The sequence below is a fragment of the Arachis hypogaea genome, chromosome 9 (assembly GCF_003086295.3).
Source record: "Arachis hypogaea cultivar Tifrunner chromosome 9, arahy.Tifrunner.gnm2.J5K5, whole genome shotgun sequence".
In the NCBI taxonomy this organism is placed as follows: domain Eukaryota; kingdom Viridiplantae; phylum Streptophyta; class Magnoliopsida; order Fabales; family Fabaceae; genus Arachis; species Arachis hypogaea.
Window position 1 is genome coordinate 19,747,348 of NC_092044.1, and position 14,006 is coordinate 19,761,353.

General features: G+C 29.0%; 1 protein-coding gene and 1 long non-coding RNA gene across 2 annotated transcripts; both read right to left on the minus strand.

Annotated features, from left to right (window-relative positions):
- Nucleotides 1–8,387: 8,387 nt before the first annotated feature.
- LOC140174953 (uncharacterized) lies at nt 8,388–9,378 on the minus strand. Its single transcript, XR_011865105.1, has 2 exons — nt 9,158–9,378; nt 8,388–8,724 (listed from the first exon to the last, which is right to left on the minus strand). It is a non-coding gene; the product is annotated as an uncharacterized lncRNA (long non-coding RNA).
- A 1,523-nt stretch (nt 9,379–10,901) lies between these two features.
- Nucleotides 10,902–12,977, minus strand: LOC112712935 (auxin-responsive protein IAA30-like). The gene is made up of 4 exons (XM_025765783.3): nt 12,573–12,977; nt 12,276–12,481; nt 12,090–12,189; nt 10,902–11,261 (listed from the first exon to the last, which is right to left on the minus strand). The coding sequence occupies exons 1-4, from the start codon at nt 12,707–12,709 to the stop codon at nt 11,201–11,203; spliced, it is 504 nt and encodes a 167-aa protein (XP_025621568.1). The 5' UTR covers nt 12,710–12,977; the 3' UTR covers nt 10,902–11,200.
- Nucleotides 12,978–14,006: the final 1,029 nt, after the last annotated feature.

The window sequence follows — 14,006 nt, forward strand, 5'->3', positions numbered from 1 at the left end:
ATTTAACTTAATTTATTGAGCCAAACAATTATATTTAAGTTATTATATTAATTATTTAATTTAATTAATTTAAATATGTCATTTGATGTAATTTATTGTCGCGTTAATGTTTGAGCCGTTGTTTACTAAAAATTTCTTTTCATTTTCTTTCTTAATCTTAAATATTTTATTGTTAAATTTTAGATTTTTATTTTAATGTCAAATATAATATCTATTAATATTTTCTTGTTATCTATTTTCTAATAGTTATATACCCACTAAAAATTATATGGTCGTAAATATTTCTTTAATTTGTTAAAAAACATAATTTTATTCCTTTTTTTTGTTTTACCTATTTTTATATTTCATAATTTTGTTACTATAAAAAGTCATATAAGTTGAAAGAGAATCTCATTTTTTTTACCAATTACTCTTTCATTTGGTAATACTATTTTTTTTCTTCTATGATACACTATTTTTTCACTTTGATTTTTTTTATAAATTATAAAACATTATTATTCGTTGTTGTACTCTATCTCTTCTATTTCTTTTATTTATTTTCATTTATTTTTTATAATTTTTAATTATAAAATTTATTGTTTTTATCCCATACAAATTAATTTATCATAACTTTTCACATGTTGAGCTTCTTAATATTTAAATTACATCTCTTATATGTTTAATTTCATTTCTAATTTGGAGGACTGAATGATAAAATAATATCAATAAAGGTTGTTGTGTGTTTTCTTGTTCATTTTTTTTATTTACCTCTCTTTTTGTAGAGATTATGAGTAATTTATTTACGATATTATTTATGCATAAAGAATAAGTAAAAATTGTAGCCTATCTCCTCTTAGTAAAATTTTTATTATCTATTTAAAATAAAAAAATATTGTAAAATACTTTGAACCGATAAATCTATTATCATTGAAAAAAATTGTAAAATTAAAAAAATTATAATTATTCAAATATTACTTCAATTAGCCTAATATAAGTAGTCAAATATTTCTAATGATTTATCTAATATATCAATTATTTGATTTTATTAGAATAAATATTAAATTGTTTAAATTCATTTTTAATATAATAATTTATAACATAACTTACATTATTCAATAGAGTTATTTATCTAATTTATTATTATATTTAGAATAATATTAAAAATAAAATATCAATAAATTAAAGTAATAATGATCAGATTTGTTTTCTCTCGTGAAATTTTGAGAAATTTATTAAAATCTTGAGCAATAATGATCGGATTGGATACTTTGAAAGATATGCTAAGTTGTTTAAACGTAGATAAGATACTAGATCCAACTTGGATTGTGCATATTGTTTTATAGTTTATCAGAAATCATTCTAAGCTATATTGTTTTATGGTTTATCCTTTCTTTTACTTTTGTTTCTTTAATTTTATATCTCTTATTATCAACACACGAGAAAAATGTTGTGGCCTAATAGGCTTGCATTTTCGATTTGTAGTTTATTACTTTAATACATTTCCTTTCTCTCTGTAAAGCTCATATTATGAAATAAATCTTATGACTGGAATTCAGAGAAAAAAAAATTACGGAATTCACAGACAACAACAAGGAGAAGTAGAAAATTGAATGGGAAGGAAATCGTTCTACTTTTATAAAATTTATTGATGCAAACTTTAAAGAAAAAAAAAGCAAGCTATTTTAATGCCTAATCCCATTAAAGATTCTACAAATTACCTATTTTCATAATTAAAATAGTTATTTTATTTATTTTTAAAAAAAGCCAAAGATTTAGACATCACAAAACTAAGTTATTTTAATGCCTAATCCTATTAAAGAAGGCTCCCATTACAATTGCACTTATAACATAAAAATTAAAACAAGTTTTAAACTTATTAAAATAAAAAAAAAAAAAAACAAAAAAGCTCTATATTCATGTAATTTTTTCATCCAAGTTATCCAAGTAACTTTAATCAGACGCGTCTTCCCAACTCCATTACGTGTTTGTTATATACGCGTCTCATATAATGTAAACCTTGTCTTCTCGTATTTTTGTTCTTCTTTTTCCTCTCTGTTCGTGTTCTTCTTCTTCTTCTTCAACCTAATAAAATTCGTCGTTCTCCTCTTTTCGCATTTTTCTTCTCTGCTCGCATTCTTCATTATTGATCTACACTGAATTCAACTAATAAGCTCTGTCGTTCTTCTTCTTCTTTGTTTTCTCCTTCGATCCACACTTCTGAATGGAAACAATGAATGATTCAACTTCGAATGAGGTTATTACATTGAGACAGCTAGGAAATGATTGCTGCATGCTATTACAATAATCTTAAACATTGAACAAAGTAAAAGGAGGCCACTGAACCGAACAACATTCATTTGGTGAATCAAAATCACAAAGGCCACCGAACCGAACAATGTTCATGTGGTGAATAAATGGTGATCAACTTTCAATCAACAAGAATAGTATTTCTCCTCCTCTTCCTCCTCCTCATTCTTCTTTCAAATTCGCGCACGTAGGTTCTTCTTCTGCTTCTTCTTCTTCGCGCACGCAGATGATTCTTCTTTATAATCATCACCAACAACACCAACATTTTGCTTGGTTAAGTGGAGTTGCTCATTTCGATTCACTTGATTGTTAATGTATTCAGTTGAATTCTTGTGCATGCAGAAATATTTTTCTTACTGATTGAATAGTTATCATGTTTTATTCAGCACATGATTGGTTTCGGTTCAGTGGTGTTAGTCATTTCGGTTCACCTGATTGTTATGTGTTCAGTTGACTTCTTTTGCATAGAAAAATGCTATTCTTGATGATTGAATGTTTATGACGTTTTATTCAGCACATGAATGTTGCTTGATTTAGTGGAGTTGCTCATTTTGATTTACTTGATTGTTAGTGTGTTCAATTGAGTCCTTGTGCATGTAGAAATATTTTTCTTTGATGATTAAATGTTTATGACGTTTTATTCAGCATATGAATGATGTTCGGTTCAGTGGAGTTGGCCATTTCGGTTCATTTCTCTTCTACACAATTTAAACTCTTTCTCCTCACTTTCTACTGCTTCTTCACCAGGGAGAAAAAGAGGAAAAGATAAAAAACATACAGCAGCAATAACAACAAAAGAATGAAGATAAGGAGAAAACACGTGAAGAAGAAGGAACTCAAAAAGAATGAGGAGAATGAGGAGGAGGAGGAGGAAGGCAAATCTCTGTTGCTGTTTTCGTTGGTTTCTAATTGTTCCTTGCCAAATCTTCTCGCAATTCTTCTCCAGTAGTGGTTTTCGTAGAGAACGTGACTGAAGTTTGAGTGATTTTGAGAGAGATTTGAAGGGAATGAGCGGTTTCGTGTTGAGGAAGAAGTAACGCTTTTTCATAATGAGCGCGACGTAACAAATGATTTTCGAGTGCGTGTTTTCACTCATCATTAATGCGCATGACTCTAATTGGACTTGTGTCAACATGATTACATGGTTACATGGATGTGTAGTGCGCCCGTAAAGAAAAATGCTGAGTAACCAATTTTGCTTCTACCAATTTTTTTATTCTCCTGATGTTTGAATAAAAAATATTTGAAACTATTATTAAAAAAAATAAAATTTAATAAAAAATACCTAAAATTAAAAAAATTCAAAATTATTATAAAAAAACTTCAAAATCTAACCAAAAAAATTCCAAAATCTAAACACACTAAAAGCAAAAGGGGTGCATTGAATCGTTTCCATAAACAGTTGGTTAGCATGTTATCACAGCAACCAATAAAAAAATTATATTAGTTGTATACTAAAATTAGTCGTCGAAATAATTATTAATATAAAATATATATTAGAATATACACTACACTGCAGATTGTGGTAGTTTTTTAGCGGCAATTTTTTAACGGCAGTTTTTGAAACCCTTGTCAAATAAAAGATTGCGGCGGTTGATGCAGTGGACAAAAGGAGGGATGCCAATAGTTTGGTATTTCGCCGCAAAATGGACATATTGTGGCGTCTACAGCGATGGAGAATACAAGATAAATTATTGGCAGCGGTTATGTATAATTCTTTTTTTTTTAAATAACAGGATATGATGTACTTACGTTCTCACTATTATTTTTGAGAAATATGTTTGAATCACTATTACTTAAATCGTTATATTATTTTTGGATTTGTTTTACGTAATAAAATTAATCACTTACAGAAATATATTTTAATTAATCATGTGAACAAATTTACAAATTGAATTTTCTCATTTCTTATAAGATGTTTTAAGTTTGTATTCAAGCATAAATATAAAAGAAAAAATATATATATCAATGTCTGAATTTTTTAATATTAAAACAAGGATCAATCGAGCATAAAGATCGAAATTCTTAAAGTAGACAAATATGTAATACTACAATCCAAACCATTAAATTAAGGTAATCAACCTAACTGTTAAAATAATAGGTCAAAATTTCTTTTCAACATCGTATTGACCTAGCAAAAAATACTCTGTCAAGAATTTACTGCATTCACATGATACAGGATCTGATAAGTCATCTTCAAACCATGACTTTTTGTTCAGATTGAAGTCCCTTTTTGCAACATGTATATCATCTTGTCTTTGTTGGTTATATAAAGTTTCATTGTTTTCTTTCCGAACCTTATTGAGATCAAACTGCCTAGGGAGGTCAATTCTAACGGAGGAGAAACCAACTAAATTATCTTCTGCATCAGTCTTTGCTCCATCTAGACTGTCATTAACTACTTCGCCTGAATATTCAGCTGACACTAAAAATATCAAAATGCATACAACAATCTAAGTCAACTCAGAAGAAAATGAAAACTCCTAGGTCATTAGATAGTAATTAAGGAAAAACAAGTACGTTAATATGCTAGGACAATTTTAAAACTAAACAAAAATAAGCAACAATTACTATCTCCCTTGTTGGTTGTTTGGGTAGATTTCTTGGAAAGAAGAAATTCTATATGCTTCATTTCTTCTTTTGAAACAATATCTAACTCAACAGCATGCTTATTTGTAAAGCGTGTCTATATAATAAAAGACGTATAGTTCATGATCTTTTTTGTAAAGCATACTATTTTTCTATGATTCACTTTCTATATTAAATATTTATTTTTTAACTTTCAATTCAACAAGTATGTTTTCAAAGTTCTTCCTAGATGCACATGTCACAAAAACATACCAAAATTTCTCCTCGTACATTAATTCCTATTCATGAAGTTCCTACAAATTTGAATGTCAATGTAACAGATATGATTGCAGCAAATTTGTTACCATATATCAACTTAAAATATATATTATTCAAATATAGTTTAAAGCAAGCTTTTAAGGGTATTGCCTAAGGAACAAACTTGCATAGTATATTCGTTCACCATTTCGAAGTATTGGTTAAAATAAAATCGTCCTGATATAGCCTCCAACCAACACCTCACATTTACTTTACAAAACCATATGTCTCTAGCAATAGAAATTATATGTTCCAATGATGAGAACGGAGATGCCATATCCATTTCTTTAGCGAATGTTGTGCTTGCACAGCATGATAAAAGTCATTTGTTTTTATTTTTCCTGTTACACCATTATTTTATGTTCACTAATATTTATCAATCATAATAATATATTGAAATTGATAATGATTATTAGATATCATAATTATCATCACCGCGATATTAAGAACAACAACAACAATAACATCATTAATACTTTTTCAGATACTAACATTTGCTACAAAAAAATGTTGAAAGAAACAGAAAACTACTTTTATTCATTAAAACTAACAAGGTTAAATTACATAGTTGGTCCTACACTTTCAGTGAAATTACAAATTGGTCCCTATACTTTAAAAGTTTGTAATGGGATTCCTAAAGAGAATTAAAATTTGTAATTTAGTCCTCACCGTTCAAAAAGTGTTGATTTAACAGAATATTCTTAGAATATGCTGAGAATATTCTATTAAAATAGAGAATATGCTAAGAATATTCTGTTAAATCAAATACTTTTTGAACGACGGGAACTAAATTACAAATTTTAATTCTCTTTAAGGACCCAATTACAAATTTTTAAAGTGTAGGGACCAATTTGCAATTTCACTGAAAGTGTATGGACCAACTGTGTAATTTGACCAACTAACAATTATGTCCATACTTAATTGAAATACAAAATTGTATTCTAACCAACAAACTACATACATCATTAACTTTATTAAACTTATTAATCACACAAAGATCCTCTTTAAATGATGTTCACTTTTCTCATATTTCCATTATGCAACATCATCGAAATTCTCAGAAGCATTGTGTGTGGGGTCTTCTAGATCATCATCCCTTGCCAACTGTAAATCTCCAATGTCATCTGATGTTGACATGTTCAATCCTGGCTGTGGAGAAACCCCAACTTCAACTTCTTCATTCTCTTCTCCCATGTCATACAAGTCTCGTGGTTTCACATGAACCACTACACTCCATTATTTATCTACTTCATCATCCACGTAGTATACGAGATGAGCTTATGATACCAATATGTACGGTTCATCGTCTTCTTGATCACCAGTGTGTATTAGATGAAAGAAATTAACGCTGGTAAGGCCCAAAAAATCTTGTTTGATACCTCTGCTGATATTTGTATCAGCCTAAATACATTTGAACAATACTGCTGTGAAAAGACATATGTAATTCAATTCAATTATGTCCACGACTCTTCCATAATCTGGAATACTACCAACAGTCACTCTATTGTCACACATGCTTGCATAACTTCTTGTACTAGAAGAGACATAAACACCACTATTTTAGGTTTTCAGCCCGTCTTCTTTCGTAATAGTTCTAAACTTGTACCCATTGACATTATACGCCCCCAAAACGTCTTGCCTGAAACATGGAACCACATGTAAAAAATTTCATTTCTTTCGAATGCTGCGTACTTTCCATTGGAACCTGACAATATATAACATTCATCCTTAATATGAAGATTGGATTTTATAAAGTACAAATTTTAGGCTAAAAAAACGTTGGTCAATTTAATATTCTACCAACCACATTCCTGAACCACCAAAGAAATTTTGCATGCACAATATTGTCTATCTTGGATTGCAACCTTATTTGCACCCGTAATGTTCGCTTTTTGTTTTCCTAAATGTACTTTATGAGAGAACATTAAATTGGCCAACTAGTCAATGGGTGAAAAGAGTTGCATTCGTGTTAAAAAAATACATGTGTATACTCACTCAAGAAACGAAATCACGGTCTTGTAGTTGACTAGCACATAACGATGTGTTTGAAGTTTTTCCATTGGAGCAAGTCCAAAATCTGAAACAGGCCCTAATGCCTCTCCAATTTCTGGGAACATAGTTTCCCCTAAATTATGTCTAACATCAATAGCTTGATCATCAACTCGCCCTGGTCAGCTGATTCTAGTCTCAATATTGTCCAAATATGTAGAACAAAAAATCAAAATTTTCTTAAATAAATAGCTCCCTGCAATTGAGCCTTCTGCTTGTGTTGTATTACGCACATATTACTTCAAATGACCTAGATATCTTTTATATGAATACAACATAACGCTCAGTATATACATAATTGATTGAATTGAATGTATTAAGGGGTTTATCAACAAGCTAACCTTTCTATTGGATACATCCACTGATAATGTACTGGGCCTCTAAGATTTACTTCATCAACGAGATGAACCGTAAGGTGAACCATGACGGTGAAGAAGGTTGGAGGAAAAATTATTTCCATCTGACACAGAGTTTGCACAAGATGATTTTGAAGGTCAACAAGGTGCAGAGAGTTTATGGCTTTCCCACAAAGTTTTTGGAAAAAAAGATGACAAATTTGCTATCACAGTGGACACCGAACTTAGCAATGCATTCTTCACCAAAATCAGAAGTAATTGTTCTATTAATATGGCAATCATGACTTTTCAACCCAGATAACTTGTGCCGTCACAAGTCAACACAACGAGCAATATTGCTAGAGTAACCTTTTGGAAAGATCACATTCTGTAAAGTCTTCAGGAATACATCCCTCTGTGGATTTGTCATTGTAAATATTGCAGAAGAATATTTACCATCTTTGTTTGGCCACAGTTTAGGCCTTCTTCCCATGCATTGTAAATCTTTGCTAGCTTTAATATTGTCTTTTGATTTGTCGTTATCATTTAAGATCGTGAAGACCACATTATCACAAACATTTTTCTATATGCATCACGTCAAGGTTATGACATAACATGTGATCTTCCCAGTATGGGAGGTCAAAGAAAATGCTATTCTTTAATATTTACTCAGGCGACGGAAGGGTAGAAATAACAACGGAATTTGATATTGGTGTTTACAGATGATTCATTAAAAAATTGGAGTGTATATTTGTCCATTGTGTGAAAATTCATGTGTACTTTTGTCCATTCTGCCATACTTTAGTTATATTCAATCACCAAAAGAATAAATGGTCAAATTAGTCCCTGAAATATCACGAAATCTCCAATTTAATTTACAAAAAAATAATCAAATTCGTCCCTTAAAAGTTTCAATTCAGACACGTTAGTCCATCTGTTAATTCTATTGCAGACGGCGTTAACAAAAGCTGACAGGACACATTAAATTCCAAGTCAGCATTAAAACGACGTCATTTTTTTAGGGTGAGAGGCAGTAAATGAAACGATGTTGTTGTGCTCCCTGCTTTTCTCACAACTGTCTCCCTCTCACTTTCGTTTCTATGTCGCAGAAGAAAAGAAGAAGAAACCTTCATCATCGTCGCAAAGCCAACGATCAACTTTGAGGTACCTAAAATGTTTAATCGACAAGAACGAAACTTTAATCTCAAAAATAATTTTCAATTCCAGCAAAACACACTAAGAAAAAACCGATTTTATCAATGGCACAATTCTAACAAAAATTTTAATACAAAAAAACGGAAAAACCTTGGCTTTAAGAGAATCGAATTCTATGAAAAAAAAATGCAAAAACTATAACCAAATTCTAGAACAAAAACTAAACAGAAACAATGAACAAAAACCTTGATAAACAGACAATAGACTCCTTTAATAATAAAAAACATAATCTTTGATCAACTTTCATATACCGAATTATAATAAATCAACAAGAAGCAAAATTCTGAGCCTAAAAACGGTTTCTAGTTCCTACAAAAAAAAACATTAAAAAGAAATAGATTTATCAATGACACAATACTAACAAGTTTAATAGCTAGAAAAAATACCTTTAACAACGCTAAAAATGGTTGTCGGTCACGTCTTCAACCACTATGCTAAAGCCACTCCTCACTGGCAAACTCGTGACCAAACCCCCACAAGTACTTCAATTGGCGACGGTAATGAAGGCTTTTTCATTTTCTCTGCAACGCTGAAACGGAAGTGAGAGAGAGAGAGTGTATATATGTTGTGAGAGAAATAGAGACTCAATGTTAGTGTGACACTGAATGGAAATGATAGGGAGAGTGTTGTCCATAACTAATTAAAGCAGGGACCAAAACAGTGTCGTTTTAAGCATTGCCTCTCACCTTAAAAAACATCATTTTAATGCTGACCTAAAACTTAACATGCTAAGTTAGTTTTCGTTAACATCATCCACAAAAAAATTAATAAAAGGACTAACGTGACTAAATTAAAATTTTTAAGAGATGAATTTCATTAAAAAAATCTTTCAAAAACCAAATTAAAAATTATATAATCTTTCAAGACTAATTTAACTATTTACTCAACACCAAAACTTAGCATCCCTAATCCTAGTTAGGCAGGTATAGTTATTCTTCACACTTTATTAATAAATATCTTCTACTTTATTTGCCTAATCAGATTTTCTGGGTCTGCTAGAACATAATTACGTAGTGTCCCTTCCTGTTTCAACATTGTCCTCCTGTGTTCATATATTTTAGTGCAAAATTTAACCTTTGTAGGAATGCGGAGAAACTTGGTCTTTTCAAATGGGGAAATTGTGTCGGCAATGAGAGAAGACTGTAGCCTTAAAATTAACTTCTACAAAGAAAATAAAGGCAGCAGATACATGGATCAGTATCAATGGGAATTTATTTTTCTTTTCGAGGTAAATAAGATACGTACTATTATTTTCTAGTTAGGGAATTTCTCTCTTCCTCCTTAAAGGAGTGTCAATTTTTTTCTATTTTTAGTTGTATTAAAATAATAATTTAAATGGACTGGAATTACAAAAACTAAAAATAAATTTTAAAAGTTTCCCTATTTTAGACTAGTGCAGTAATAATTTTCTTTTATTTTTTATCCATTTAATTTTTTATCACTTGTTCCAATATTGATTAGAATAGTAATACTAAAGAGTATTATTGAAAAAAAATAATATTACATTGATTTATTAAATAAACACTTATTTGTAGAAAAAAAAAAAGATGATCACTTATTTGAGAAGAAAGAGAGTATTCAACTTTTGGCTTAACTGATACATGACAATTTTAGTTTGATTAAGAAAATATTATTTAAACATATTTTTTTAAATTAGCGTTAAGTATTATTATTAGTACATTTATTTATTATAAAAAAGACTGACAAATATAATTGTATATCGACTCTTTCAATGAATAACATGCATAAATAAAATTAATAATTAAAAATAAAATAATAATTTAAATCAAACATATCAAATTATTTAACAATTTAAAACTATTAATTTTGCATGAAACAATTGTATACGAATTTCTATTTTTCAAAAATTTTATTGATAATTCTAGTAAAAAAATTCATGTCTTCATTACTTTGTCGCATACTTTCTCTTATATTTATAATGAGGTGAAAACTCAGGTGTAATCGACTTCACGTGAAATTAATAACTATCAAAGCTAGGATTTGACTAAATTTTCATTTAACGACTCTCAGTTATCAATTTCACATGAAGTCGACTGCACCTGAGTTTCCACCTCGTTATAATAAATTTAACTACAAATTTTAGTTATATGACCCTTAAAAACACTTTGATTGCGTTGTAATTCATTAAAATTCTCCTGAGTAAAAGTAGATTTGGAATATACAATTACAAAATAGAGGAAAATATCATTATAAATTATTGCATCCCTTCATTTTCTTCCCTCTCATTCTATCCGTTTCTAATCCTTGACTACCTCATTCCCATAATCTCATCATTCATTCCCAACCTCCAAAAATACACTAATACTGAAGAGTATCATCATCATTTTTGTTATCATCATCAGTGATCACTGCATTCACTTTAATTTTATATGACAAAATTTGATATCACATGAGGAGCCAATATGCATTCAACATCCAAATGTGTCAACCCTGGTGATCTTCAACCTCTTTACAGCTGATAAGAACATCCTACAAGAACAAGACATTTATTAATACCAACATTTGTTATTTATATTTATTTGATGAGAAATTTAGTGGATCTCATTTTTCGGAGTTTATTATATTTAACTTATTTACAACTTCTCATTTCAATTTGTAATATTTGAAATATATAAAAGATAGACTAAGTGATTATGAATATTTTTAAAATATGAATTAAATATTTTCTAAAACTATAGAATAAGATTTTATCATACATCAAGTTAACACATTTCTTTATCTTGAATATGGTGTTAGGTTTATTTTTATGTGATGTTTACATTTCATCCAATAATAAATAAATGTTCATCCATTTAAGTGTACAAAATACTTTTTGAAAATGGATATTATGATTCATATTTTAATAAAAAATGCTATATACATATCAAAAATTAATCACTATGTATTTATGTAGAAATATATTTATTATTTAATTTATTTTTAATATATATCTTATATTTTAATATATATTTTATATAAATTATTTTTTTTGTATACATGTAACATGGTTAATTTTAATGATAACATTTTTTTAATAAATTTATGCAAATATATGATGCAAAAAATTATATCTAAAGTGACATTATAAAAAATAAAAGTAACAACATTGTTATCCTATTTTTTAAAATTTTCTTAACAAGAATACTTAATATGAAATATTTTACGAAAAATATAATATAAATATTTTAATTTTTTATTTATTAAATACACTTAAAAGAACAACATTCTTTCATGTAATACCCTTAAAACACTCTTACCTAAATCCTATTATTACTGAAAAAAGGTAATTGAGAGAACCCTAATATAATGTTAACTTACTCCCAAGGCACATCTCCAACCATAATCAAGTCCCCTTCTCCATCCTCATAAGTTAGAACATGACACCTCTCTGCTTGCACTGCATCTAACTCAGTTCCCCCTATTCAAAACAAACAAAGTAAAACATTATACCATTGTTAATTTAATTAGGAAAAAAAGGCTAAATGAGATAGAGTTTATTATTACAGAGTATGGTAGTGTCAAACATTTGTTCAAGAGCTTTAACCAATTCATGGTAGCCATCATGAACTAAAAGGTTGAGTTTTCTGCCAATTGGAATGCCTTCCATGTACACTTTGACAAAGAACGTGTTATGATCACTACAATCATTTGCCAATTCAGCACCTTGTGAACTACTTGCAAGTGATGATGATTGGATTTGCCACTGCCCCCTAACATGTAACAACAAAAACCATATGGAATTTGATTAAGTGATTGATTGAAAAGAAAAATGTGGTATAAAAATGTTGATATAATAGAAACCTTGAGATAGAGGAAGGAAGATGTTGATGATGAGTGGAAGAAATGCTGAGTCCAAGACTAAGATCATCATGAAGATGTGAAGAAGCAGTTGAGAAAGATGAAGAGGAAGAGGAACAGGAAGACCCTCTTTTACCCATTTCTGTCAAATAACAATCACTAGTAACACTTACCCGCCGCCTTATATACAAGCCCTTCAATTTTTTCTAAACTAAAAACCCGTTTCAAGACGCTCAAAATCTGAAATATAAATATTATATTTGAAAATATTAAATTAATATAATTATATTTCTTACTAAAAGCAGCAGCGTTCGACAACAATAGAAGAATAGTATGAATTAGAGGTGAGTTTCCCAGCAGCTGCGCCACACTGCCATTGGTCACCTCTTTTTCCTTTCAATTAGTCCTATGTAATTTTGGTAGACCAGAAGATATGTTGCCATAGTAGCCGACAACTACACGTGTCAATTACCACTTCATATCAACTCGCTTTCAAACTTTCAATGCTGTATTTTTTTTTTTTTTAATGTATTCGAGTTTTATTATAAAAAGGAGTTAAAATGTCTTTAAACATTAATACTTTTTCACCCTCTAATTTCATCCATTAAATTTGAGATTTTTTTAACAGAGTCAATACATCTACAACTTTGATCAATTCTAGAATAGTAATTTAATACGATACTTTTTTAATTTCGCACTTGTGCTCAACTAAAAATTTTATAATTTTCAATACATTCACTACTTTAAGACTTTTAAAACTTTTTCTTATTAAAATCCTTAACAAATGCTACTCTAACCAAATTTAGGAAAAATAAATAAAAATCAAACTTGTTCATATTGAAATAGTTACGAAGAAGTAATTAATAATAGAGGATGATATGAGAAATTAGCAAAGAGACAAGAGTTAGACAAAGTGTGTGATGAGTAACAAATACTAAGTCGATCTGTTTTTGAGGATGATGGAATGAACCTACACTGTACACATTACACAATTAATGGGCAAAAATTCAAAGGGGACAAAAGGACAAAGAACATAGATTTCTTAAAATTTTGTAGAGTAATATCTCCTCAATCAATGTTCAATGGATAGAATCATCGTGTTGCGCATGGTGACATTGCTTGTAGAGACACAAAACGTATAAAGGCATTGGTACAAGTGATCCATCACCAAACTTATACTGCCGTATATTATATTAATATTATTTATTTATTTTGTGTTTTAAGAATATATATTAAAATTATAAATTAAAAAAAATATTAAAAATATAAAAAAAAAAGTTTTTAATATATTTATTTTATATTTATTAAATAAAAAATTTAAAATATTCTACTAATAATAAATTTATTATGTATTTTAAAAAAATATGTTAATTAAACCTATATTATTATACCAAGAAAACACACTTTCATAATAATTCCTTGAAACGCTCTATGAAA